This window comes from Mandrillus leucophaeus, unplaced genomic scaffold, assembly GCF_000951045.1.
Source record: "Mandrillus leucophaeus isolate KB7577 unplaced genomic scaffold, Mleu.le_1.0 Scaffold890, whole genome shotgun sequence".
Lineage (NCBI taxonomy): Eukaryota > Metazoa > Chordata > Mammalia > Primates > Cercopithecidae > Mandrillus > Mandrillus leucophaeus.
Window position 1 is genome coordinate 60412 of NW_012109697.1, and position 11996 is coordinate 72407.

The 11996-nt window shown below is 53.5% G+C and overlaps 1 protein-coding gene across 1 annotated transcript in view; it reads right to left on the bottom strand.

The window, feature by feature from the left end:
• Nucleotides 1-11996, bottom strand: part of TNXB (tenascin XB) — a 62814-nt gene that overhangs the window by 40776 nt on the left and 10042 nt on the right. The window contains exons 2-6 of the mRNA XM_011969443.1: nucleotides 9887-10297; nucleotides 7700-9538; nucleotides 7175-7290; nucleotides 1275-1431; nucleotides 834-1097 (exon numbers count right to left, since the gene is read on the bottom strand). Coding sequence (XP_011824833.1) covers nucleotides 834-1097; nucleotides 1275-1431; nucleotides 7175-7290; nucleotides 7700-9538; nucleotides 9887-10289 — 2779 coding nt within the window. The 5' untranslated portion in view covers nucleotides 10290-10297. The remainder of the gene's footprint in view (nucleotides 1-833; nucleotides 1098-1274; nucleotides 1432-7174; nucleotides 7291-7699; nucleotides 9539-9886; nucleotides 10298-11996) is intronic.

Consider the following 11996-nt stretch of genomic DNA (forward strand, 5'->3'; position numbering starts at 1 on the left):
GGGCTGGGGGGCGCACCTCCGGGTAACTGTAGTGGCCTGGTGCTGCCAGGGGCGAAAAAGGGGAGGAGAACAGGTCAGTGGCAGCTCCCTCCGGCACTCCTCCCCGGCAGCCCCTCCCTCCATCCCTCCCACCAGAGCCAGAGGCCTCTTCCCTGTGCCCCAGCCCCACCTGGAAAGAGAACGGAGGGAAATCGGTCAGTGTCCCGGAGCCCCCCCCATTCCCCTCCAAGCCCACTACTGTTGGTGCCCTAGAAAGAAGAGAGAAGCCCGTGGGTGGGGCCCTGTAGCTGAAGGAGAGAAAGGGGAGTCCGGGAAGAGAACGTGAGCTACAGCGAGGTGGGTGTCCCCCTGTCACAGGAAAAGAAAAATATCCAGGTATCTGTTAAGAAACCTCGAGGTTTAGTGGAAAATCACTGCTGTGAGACCCACCTCCCAGCAATTCCAATCCTAAAGTCAACAGGACTAATGATCTCTAATCTGCCTAATTCCAGTCCCACAAGATCTATCAGCAAAAGGCCTGTCCCTGTAACTAAATTTAAGTAAGAACCTCCCTTAACTGACTGGATCAGGCAGCATCTCCTATTCACTTCTCTCCCTGGGGCGGTTCCTTTCACAGGCTAACCTGCAACCTTCTTACAGGACTCCAGGCATCTGAGGGCTCTGTCTCTCCAGTGGCCTCAGGACAGAGCAAGGCCCCCAGCAGGTGCCTGGAGACTGCCACACACCTGCCAGATGCATTCAGAGGAGCCTGTGAGCCCTGAGCCTGGGCTCCTGAGGAGAAGGATCCAAGGCTGGGAAACCAGGTCCCTTCCCTAATCTCTGGCCAGCCATACCTGTGTTGGCCCTGACGGAAGCTGGGTAGCTGACTGCCCGGCCCCGTTCCGCTGTGACAGTCACCACATATTCCACGCCTGGCATCAGGTCAGTCAGCAGCGTCCCGTCTGCCTCAGGGGGCACTTCCAGCCGCACCCTCTGGTTGCCGGCACTGACGTAGGACACCACAAATCGGTCTACCTCGGCCTGGGGACGCAGCCAGCCAAGCTCCAGTGTTGTCGGCGTCACAGCCACCACTCGGAGGTCCTGGGGCCCATCGATCACTAGCCAGGTTAAAGAGAAGGAGGGTTCAGGCGGGTGTCTGGTTCTTCAGTCATCATCTTTCCTTCCAAGAGCCTAGCCCCCATCCAGTCCCTTCCCTCTGCCCTCCCGGGGGGCAGATTCCCTCTCCAGTCAAGATCTCCACTCAGGACACCCCTCCCCACAGCCCCAGCGCTCACTGGTGGTGATGGTCTTGGAGGCAGGAGGGCCCCAGCTGGTCCCTCGAAGGGCTCGGACAGTGACCTGGTACTCCTGTCCAGGGGCCAGTCCTCTTTGGTCATAGGCTGAGGCAGAGCTTGGAACCCGTGCTGTGAATGGGGGGCTCGCCCCCTCTGTCTGTGAGAGACAGCACCAGGTGGCTTAGGGGCTGGCACTCTCGCCTCTGCTGCTCAATCCCCCTTATCTCTTCTTTCTCCAGTTCTCAGTGTCAACATGGGACTGTGTGGAACTTGACCCTGTACAAACTGGGGAGCAAACATGCCGAGTGCGCTAACTCCTTGTGAGCCACTGTTCTAGGTGATGTACATACATGAACTCACTTAATTCTCCCAACAACCCTATAAAACAGGTCCTATTAGTCCCATTTTACAGATAAGGAAACTGAGACACAGAAGGACAAGTATCTTGCCAAGGTCACCAACACCAAGAAAACGGCAAGGATTTAGGCCCTGGCAGTGTGATCCCAGAGACCCCTCTCGTGGGCACCCCCTGCTCATCTGCCAGAGTCCCCGCTCATGGGCACCACGTGTTCATCTGCCAGAATTCCACCCAACATGCACTAGGACTCTCCCTCCAGCTTTGCCCTGGCAACTCTGACTACCTGGGCATGAGAGGCTTCTCCTAAGCTCAGTCCTGTCAGAACAAATGAAGTCGATCAAGGATGCCCTTCAAGCTGCACTTTCTCCTTAAGGGGGCTGCCTCACCCTCTGAACCTGCCGGCAGACGCCTGCTTATGGCTATGTAATAGGAGTGGGACTCACATCACCACCTTTCCCTTGAGGGACTTTTCTTGTCTCTTCACCTGGGTTGTAGGCTCCTCAAAACAAGACCCACCCGCTCAAAGTTCCACAAATATGTTTCCTGATTGTTGATTTTGTACCTGGCATCATGCTGGGCATTGGAGACACAAAAATAAAATAAATGGTCCCTGTCCTCAGGTAGCTCAGACTCTAGTAGCTAAACGTATGGCCACATCTTGACTATATGAAATACTAAAACAATCTCTATGCTTAGGAAATGCTCGTGAGAAAACAACACTCCTACAAGGGTACATTTAAGGAATTATGATTATGTGTGGTGGCCCCAAAGGAAATCTACTGGACCCTGCTCCAGGCAGGGTCTCCTGGAGTGCCCACCGCTGGGAAACAGGAGGAACTGGACATCTGTGAGCATTCTAACAGCCCCACATTTTGCCGTGCTGTCCAGCTAGGACAGCCGCTAAGGACGCTGTGTTCTGCCTAGCTATGTTGGCCGTGATGGGGACACCTCCATTCAGCCAAGTAGGATTGGAAATTTCAAAAGGTACTCTCCTAAACCAAGAGAGCTGTGGGCAAATCAACATAGTAAATACCAAAGTATAAAACCAGATGAGAAGGCCACGTAGAGATTTCTGGGTTGAGGATGAAGTAAAGCTTTGTCAGTTTTCTGGGCTGAAAAGGTTTCCTGGGCACACAGGACCTCCAGCCCTCTCCTATTCATCCTGCCCTAGAATACCCCAGCTAGGAAGCCTTGGGTTGGCCTCAACTCAAGACCCATGAAATCCTAACCGTTCCCAGAATTTATTTGTTCATTTTCTCTGTGTGTGTGTGTCTCTTTCTCTTTATCCACACCCACCCCATCCCTGCCGCTGCAACACACACACACCTTGGATGCTCCCTGATGATATCTGGTTCTTTCAGTGAGGCAAGCCTATCCCCAGAGTTCTTCTCTCACAAGAGCAACATATATATATATCTCCTTTAGATACTTCTTGGTTCCTCCTGAGATCCATCTGGGAACAGTCCCCTAAAAGCCCATCAACCTAACCCATGTCTCCCACATCTCCTAGCACCATCTTGCTGGTCTGAAGCAGGCTTTCTTTTTTCTTTTCTTTTTTCTTTTTTTTTTTTGACAGGGAGTTTCACACCTGTTGCCCAGGCTGCAGTGCAATGGTGTGATCTCAGCTCATTGCAAGTTCTGCCTCCCGGGTTCAAGCGATTCTCTTGCCTCAGCCTCCTGAGTAGTGGGATTACAGGCATGCACCACCACATCTAGCTAATTTTGTATTTTTAGTAGAGATGGGGTTTCTCCATGTTGGTCAGGCTGGTCTCGAACTCCCGACCTCAGGTCATCCACCCACCTTGGCCTCCCAAAGTGCTGGGATTATAGGCATGAGTCACCACACCTGGCCCTGAAGCAGCATCAAACAGATGCTGGCAGCTGGCTCTGCCCCTTGGTGAAGCTTGGATGCCTCACTGATTTTTTTTTTTTTTTTTTTTTTTTGAGATGGAGTTTCGCTCTTGTTGCCCAGACTGGAGTGCAATGGCGCGAGCTCAGCTCACTGCAACCTCTGCCTCCCAGATTCAAGGGGTTCTCTTGCCTCAGCCTCCCAAGTAGCTGGATTACAGGCATGTACCACCATGCCCGGCTAATTTTGTATTTTTAGTAGAGATGGGGTTTCATTGTGTTGGTCAGGCTGTTCTCAAACTCTTGACCTCAGGTGATCCACCCACCTTAGCCTCCCAAAGTGCTGGGATTACAGGCATGAGCCACTGCACCTGGCCTGCTTCACTGATTTTGTTCTTGGGACGTCTTAGACCTTATCCCAATATTAACCTCATGGCTGCAGATGAAGAACTCTACCTTGGCTGGTCCTTGGAGCTTATCTCACCCTCATCGCTGTTTTTAGACTAGACCCAAGCAAAAACTTCTCTGAGGCTGCAAGGTTTTGAGTCCCAGTGAACACTCAGCCTAGCCTTGGTTTCCAGGCTGCAGGACACACCCAGACAAGGAATATCTGAACCTTTCTCTCATTCAGGAACTCATCTCCCTCGGTTTCCCCATGCTTTCTCTCACATTCATAGTGGGGCTAGCACTTTGCGAAATAGCAACATTCCTTCACTTAGTGGGCCTCAGGCTGGAGGGGCATCAGAATCACCTGGAGGGCTTGTTGCAATACAGGTTACTGGGCTCTGTGCCCAGACTTTTTGACTCAGTAGATCTGGGGAGGGGAGTCTGACAATCTGCCTGCCTAACATACTCCCAGGTGATGCTGATGCTGCAGGTCCAGGGAACCCACTTTGAGAACCACTGAGTCACAGTAACAATGCCACATATGCAGGGAGAGGAGAAACCTCCTCCTCCTGCATTCTGAAAAATAATTTCAATAACTAGGTGTGTCCCTTGATCTGGAATAGCAGAGTTTGGGCTTTGAGAGAGAAGTACTTCTGGGAAGAGGGAAGGGAAGAGGTAGAGATAGGCTTCTAGGATGACAGCAGCAGCCAGAGGACAGACAACTACTGAATATACTCTATGCCCACAGAAATGGACAGAGGGTAGCTGGGCGTTGTGGCAGGTGTCTGTAATCCCAGCTACTCAGGAGGCTGAGGCAGGAGAATCGTTTGAACCTGGGAAGCGGAGGCTGCAGTGAGCCGAGATTGCTCCACAGCACTCCAGCCTGAGCAATAAGAGCGAAACTCCATCTCAAAAAAAGAAAAGAAAAGAAAAGAAATAGACAGACGGCACTTGCCAAGGCAGAAGGTACGATACCAGGGGCCAGCTACAGAGAGCAGAAAGCATGGTCTGAGGGCCGGTAGCCCAGGCCCAAGAGGAGTGTCTGGGGACCAATTTTACAGGAGTGCCTTCCACACCCAGGCTCAGAGAAGACCCAGAATGTGACAGACGCCCATACCGAGAGCAGAATGGATGAACTAAGAACATGGCCGAGCCTGGCACAGGCCAACTTGGCACCGCCACCCTGGCTCTGAGTGAGGGAGAAAGCCTAGGGCTTCGACTGGAAAGCGGCACCCTTGACAACATCAAGGATGGGTTTGTGTTTATTTACTCAGAGCAGGAGACAACTGCTGCCCTAAAAGCTCCTCTTATCTCAAGTGTTTATTTTAATTCTTCTTTCCCTGAAGTTTCTTAGGAAACTTCCTTTTCAAAGTCCCACCCTTTCAAGCTTAGAGCTATGTAAATAATATACACAGAGAAGAAGAGAGTGGGAGAAACACTTGAAAATGTTAGCAGTGCTTGTTTTAGTGAGGAGCAGCCAGGAATTGTTTTTCTTTTCTCTAGTTGCCAAATTCTTGTCTCGTGATTAAAGTATTTTTATAATAACAACAACAAAAAAAGATGTTTAAACAGAAGAAAAAATTCAAGCTATCTTGGTTGCGCCACAAAGTTGAGATTTCTGCTTCCGCTTTGGCTGGAGAGTGAGGACAGGCAGAACATGGTAGGGGGCTGGCCTGAGGAGCATAATGACAAGACAAAGCAAAGTGGAGTGAGGATGACAGTTCCTCTGAGCTGTCCCCTTCTGTCCTAGTGCCTTCTGAGGCCTTAGGCCCGGGGAGTTGTTTATTTTTACAGAGTCCTGGCTAAGCTGATGAAGATGAGGGTGACATGGCCCACACCCCATGGCATTTGTGGGATGATGCAGGAAAACATGAGTTGGATGGTAGAAATGTCAGAAGATTTGGAGCTAGGGGAATGACCATATCTTAAAAGCCCAATCTGCATAAAGAGAGGTCCCAAATGAGTGACTACAAGGCTTTGTCCTTAGGGTATTCCCTCTAATGTTTTAAGAGCAAGTTGGATGGCTGGGCGTGGTGGCTCATGCCTGTAATCCCAGCACTTTGGGAGGCTGAGGCGGGCAGATCACTTGAGCCCAGGAGTTCAGGACCAGCCTGGGCATGCAACATGGAGAAACCCTGTCTCTACTAAAAATACAAACATTAGTAAGCTAAGGTGGTGCACACGTGTAGTCCCAGCTACTTGGGAGGCTGAGGTAAGAGCATGACCTAAGCCTGGGATGCAGAGGTTGCAGTGAGCTGAGATGGCACCACTGCACTCGAGCCTGGGCCACAGAGCGAGACTCTGTCTCAAGAAAAAAAAAAAAAAAAGAGCAAGTTGGAGGGAGACAGAGAAAAAACTGGTTTGCATGTGCTGATGACAAGGAGGTGGGAGATGAAGTTCACAGACTCAAAATTGTTGCAACAGCCTAGACAGCTTGGCCCAAACCAAAAAAGATAACATTGAACAGGGCCAAATGCAAAGGCCTATATTTAGGTGAAAAAAAAGAAGTGTATATAGTTGAATGTTGTCTTCTTTCCTTCCATCTTTTTTCCCTGCTTTTTCTAAGTTTTTTCTAAGTTTTTTCTAAGTTTTCTGCACTGGGCCTGTATTACTTTTATAATTAAAAGTTACTTTAAAAACCAAATATGACCAAAACAGCTACCCGCTTGTGTGACTACAAGTTAATATATGCCAACTCTGAGAAAAGTGTCCGTAAATCCAGAGTAAGCCAGTGGGCCCCTCTCTGCCCCCACATTTTGGGGGCACATGAAAAAAGCAAGAGTCACAGGAAGGTAAAATATTCAGAGAACAAAGACTTAGGGAAGAGGAGTGAAGAAACTGGGAGGTTTTGCCTGAGGAATGGAGACACCAGGCTGGTGTCTGCAAATACCTGAAGGCCTGTGGTGTAGGACACAGGGAAAGCAAAAAACATTCCAGCTGCTGATGACTACCCAGCTAGGGCCAACGGACAGGTGCTAGAATGGGGGCAGACGGATTCCGCAACAACGACAACAACTAACAGTGATGACCAACAATGGACTGGGCAGCCTCAGGAAGTATTGAGCTCTCTGTTACCAAGTGTTCCAACTGTGTGGAACCAATGCTTGCTGGAGATGCTGCAGAGGCCTCAGTGCCCAGTGTCAAGCAGGCTGAGAAAGCCTTTACAGCAGCTTCAGGAACCCAGCCATCTGGACTCAACCAATGATTACCTGGAACTTCCTCCAGGAGGTGAGCCCTGCCCGCCGCCCCGCCCACCCCGCCCATCCTGCTCACTCAGTCCCCTCCTGGAGCTTGGCATCTTTCTCACCGTGGGGATGAATTGAATTTCATAGGCATCCACAGGGCCAGGAGCCGGGGTCCACTCTGTCCGAACTGTTGTCTCCTCCAAGAGATGCATCCTCATGCCCTCAATGGCTGGCACCTCTGCCCAAGAGAATGGGGTAGGAAAAGCTGGTTAGCACAAGGCAACCACCCCCACCCACAGCCCCTTTTACTCAGGGACATCCAAGAGGCCCATCCCAACTCTCACTCCTCTCTGCTAGTGGAGAATAGCTGACAGAGGGCTGAATGGGGCTTGGCCGCCTTCACCTTCTCTTCATCAGGAGCACAGAATCTCCCTAAATCCAACTAAATGGGCCCCAACCTGCTCCTCAAGAGATCTGAAGGCCAGTCCTGCCCACTGGTGAGCCCTGCCCCTGTGGTTCTGCTGCCCCTGGTGGACACTGGCTCCTCAGAATAACATGCCCTCCCTCCACTCTTCCTCAGGCTCAGATCTTCCCCATGGCTTCTGTTCACAGAATCACAGTCCCAGAGCACACTGGGGAAGGCTCACCTTCCCCGCAGTCTTCGCCAGCATACCCATCTTTGCAGACACAGCTGCCATCGTGACACTCTCCTCGGCCACGGCAGTCCCCTGGGCATGTCTGGATGGCACAGTCAGGGCCTCGGAAGCCCTCTACACACACACACTGGCCTGCCTGGCACAGTTCCCGGGGCCCGCAGCCTCCAGGGCAGGCGCTGGCTGGAGGCTCTTCCTGCCCGCAGTCCTCACCGCCATAGCCCACGTGGCACATGCACACTCCCTGCACACAGCGCCCACGTCCCCGGCAGTCAGCTGGGCACATGCGGGTGGCACAGGTGGGGCCAGTGTAGCCTGGGTCGCACAGGCAGCGCCCCTCCTCACAGCGGCCCCGCCCATGGCAGTTGGAGGGGCAGGTGCGGATGCTGCAGTCCTCACCCACGTAGGCTTCCCAACAGATGCACACACCGTCCTGGCACACGCCGTGCTGGCTGCAGTCATTCGGGCACCGCCTCACACTGCAATCCTCACCAGAGTAGCCGTCCTCGCACACACAGCGCCCATCTATGCACTGGCCGCGGCCTCGGCAGCCCCCGGGGCAGCTGCGCGTGCTGCAGTCTTCCCCTGAGTAGCCTGCGTCACACACGCACACGCCATCCTCGCAACTGCCGTGCCCACGGCAGTCCCCGGGACAGCGACGGCTCCCACAGTCCTCACCGGTGAAGCCCGGGTTACACACGCAGCGGCCATCCACGCAGCGCCCGCGCCCGCGACAGTCGCCAGGACAGGCGCGCGTGCCACAGTCCCGGCCTGTGTAGCCTGGCCAACACACGCAGCGGCCACTCTCACAGCGGCCCCGGCCACGACAGTCTCCAGGACAGCTGCGCACACCGCAGTCCTCGCCGCTGTAGCCCGCGTTGCAAACACACACGCCGTTCTCGCAGCGCCCGCGACCTCTACAGTCGCGTGGGCAGGCGCGCGAGCCGCAGTCGAGTCCCGTGTACCCTGGCCAGCACACGCAGCGGCCGTCCTCACAGCGGCCCCTTTGGTTGCAGTCGCCAGGGCAGCTGCGCACGCCGCAATCGTCCCCGCTGTAGCCCGTGTCGCAAATGCATTCGCCGTCCTCGCAGCGCCCGCGGCCCCGGCAGTCCCTCGGACATGTCCGAGTGCTGCAGTCCTCGCCTGTGTACCCGGGCCAGCACACGCAGCGGCCGTCCACGCAGCGCCCGCCCTCACCACAGTCCCAGGGGCAGCTCCGCGTACCACAGTCCTCGCCAGTGTAGCCGGGGTCACACACGCAGCGCCCGTCCTCGCAGCGTCCCCTCTGGCTGCAGCCCCGAGGGCAGCTCCTCACCCCACAGTCCTCGCCAGTGTAGCCAGGGTTGCACACGCAGCGCCCATTCTCACAGCGCCCCCTCTGACTGCAACCGCGAGGGCAGCTCCTCATGCCACAGTCCTCACCAGTGTAGCCTGGATCACACACGCAGCGCCCATCCTCACATCGTCCCCTCTGGCTGCAACCCCGAGGGCAGGAGCGCTGGCTGCAGTCGGGGCCTGAGAAACCTGCCCGGCACACACACACGCCCTGCACGCAGCGCCCACGGCCTTGGCAGTCCCCGGGACAGGATGGCCAGCCACAGCTGGGGCCAGTGTAGCCGGGAAAGCATACGCAACGACCGCGGACACAGCGACCCTGATCATTGCAGTCATCTGGGCAGGACCCCGAGGCTGAGGGTGGGGAGGAGGGAGGAATCTCAGCATCTGTGGGGTCTGAGCAGGTGGGCCCACCCCAGCCTGGCTCACAGGAACAGGTGCAGCGGCTCAGATCAAACACACCATGGAGACTGCAGAGGGTCCGCACATCTGTCTGACCTGGAGTATGAGGGAGAGGCAGGTCTCAGTCTGTCTCCTGGGAGAGAGGCTGAACCTATACAGTGCTCCTATGTGCAGGTCCCCTAGCCAGGCCAGCCTCATCTCATGAGGCCATGTCTGCTTCCAGTTGCTAATATGTGTAATGTATGCAGCCTCTCAGGGCCCTCGCATATGCTTTAGTTGACATGTAGTCCAGCTCTGCTCTCCAAGTTGTGTTCTGGGCTGCATCCACACCCCTAAGGGTGAGGCAGGAGTGCCTTCTTCTAATTCATACGGACCTTTATGGACTAGCAATGCCCACCCCACCCTAACACACCTCTCCACCCTCTTCTGTGATGACCTGCTCACCTGTGCCAGCCTGGGCAGCAGTAGGACAACATCCCCCAGTGCACTGTTCCTTGAGCCCCTTCACCAACTCCTCCAGGATCTCTAGCCGGACCCTCAGGGCCTGCACCTCTGAAGCAGGGACTGGGGGCTCAGTGCCTGGGGGACAACCACAGCCAGTGGAAGGGGGCAGGTTAATGCGGTGGGTGAATACCACCTGCTTCTCCCCTCCTTCCACTGTGTGCTCATAAAGCTGAGAAGAGGGCCTTCCCCCTCCTGCCCCCACCGTGCGGCCCCCTGGCTGGGGAGGGGGCCGGGGGGCTGGCAGTGTCACATTGGACCGTGAAGAGAAGGGGCCTGCTCTGGCTGTGCCCAGTAGCACCAGGAGAGCCAGGCTGGAGGTTAGAGCATACTGGGCTGGCATCATTCAGGAGGCTGCAGGGAGAAAGGGCAGGTATGAGAGCAGCTTCAAAAAGAAGGAGACAAAATGAATCCTCCAGCACATACCCACAGTCCCACCACCCACAAGTAATCTACCCAACTCACGTGCATGTAAAAATTCACATTCAGCCCAAACCTAAAGGATATCCTCCCTGGGCAAGTCTGTTCTCTACCTCTCTGATATCATTTAGTTACCCTGCTCCTCACCCCCTTTTCTACTGTGTTCCCCTACACTGGTTTTTTTGTTGTTGTTGTTTGTTGTTTTTTTGTTTGTTTTGTTTTGTTTTTGAGATGGAGTTTCACTCTTGTGCCCAGGCTGGAGTGTAATGGTGCAATCTCAGCTCACCGCAACCTCCGCCTCCCAGGTCTGAGTGATTCTCCTGCCTCAGCCTCCTGAGTAGCTGGGATTACAGAGATGCCCCACCATGTCCGGCTAATTTTGTACTTTTAGTAGAGACGGGGTTTCTTCATGTTGGTCAGGTTGGTCTCGAACTCCTAACCTCAGGTGATCTGCTCACCTCAGCCTCCCAAAGTGCTGGGATTACAGGCGTGAGCCACCGTGCCTGGCCCTACACTGGTCTTTTGTTTTTCCCACAAGCACTACAAGCTCTCACCACTCCAAGGGCCTTTGCATTGTGTGTTCCCTATGTCTGGGATGCTCTTCACTCTGCTCTTAAAGTCTGGCTCCATCTTCAGATCTTAACTCCCAATTAGGACATTCTTCCATTACTCTCTATCACAATATCCTGTTTCTGTTCTTCATGGCATTTACTGCTGCCTGAGTTATCTGTTTACTTGTTTATTACCTTTCTCTCAATACTAGAAAGGGAGCTCCATGAGAACAAGGACCTCATCTATCCCAGAACTGCTGTATACTTGTGTCTGGCACATAAATGTTCTGACACATTAATGTTGAATGAATTAGCGGATGAGTACCTAGGGCCAATCCTTCCCCAAACACCTGGATCCCAGCTCCTACTGTCTTCTAAGAAACCTTAAAATGTAGATTATCTTCTCCCTCTCTCTCTCTCTTTTTTTTTTTTTTTTAGACAGAATCTTACTCTGTTGCCTAGGCTGGAATGCAGTGGTGCGATCTTGGCTCACTGCAACCTCTGCCTCCTAGCTCAAGTGATTTTCCTGCCTCGGCCTCCCGAGTAGCTGGGATTATAGGTGCCCGCCACCATGCCCTGCTAATTTTTGTATTTTTAGTAGAAATGAGGTTTCATCATGTGGGCAGGCTGGTCTCAAACTCCCGACCACAAGTGATCTGCCTGCCTCGACATCCCAAAAGTGCTGGGATTACAGGCATAAGCCACCACATGACCTCGTTCTCTTTTTAATATTGAGACAGGATCTTGCTCAACCCCCCTGGTTAAGGCTTGACTTGAACTCCTGGGCTCAAGCATCCTCCCACCTCAGCCTCCCAGGTAGCTGGGATTAAAAGCATGAGCCACCACGCCTGACTTCTCTCTCTTTTTTATTCAACTCCTCACTCTCAACTGGATCCTTGCTCAAATATCTCTGATTGAAAACAAAACAAACAAACCAACAAAAACCCTCTTCCTCAGGACTTACATGATCAAATATCAAGACTTATTTTAAAGGTGCAAGGATAGACAGATGAAACAGAATAGGGCCCAGAAACAGGCCCACACATATGTGGTCACCTAATTAATGGCAAAAGTGCCCCTGC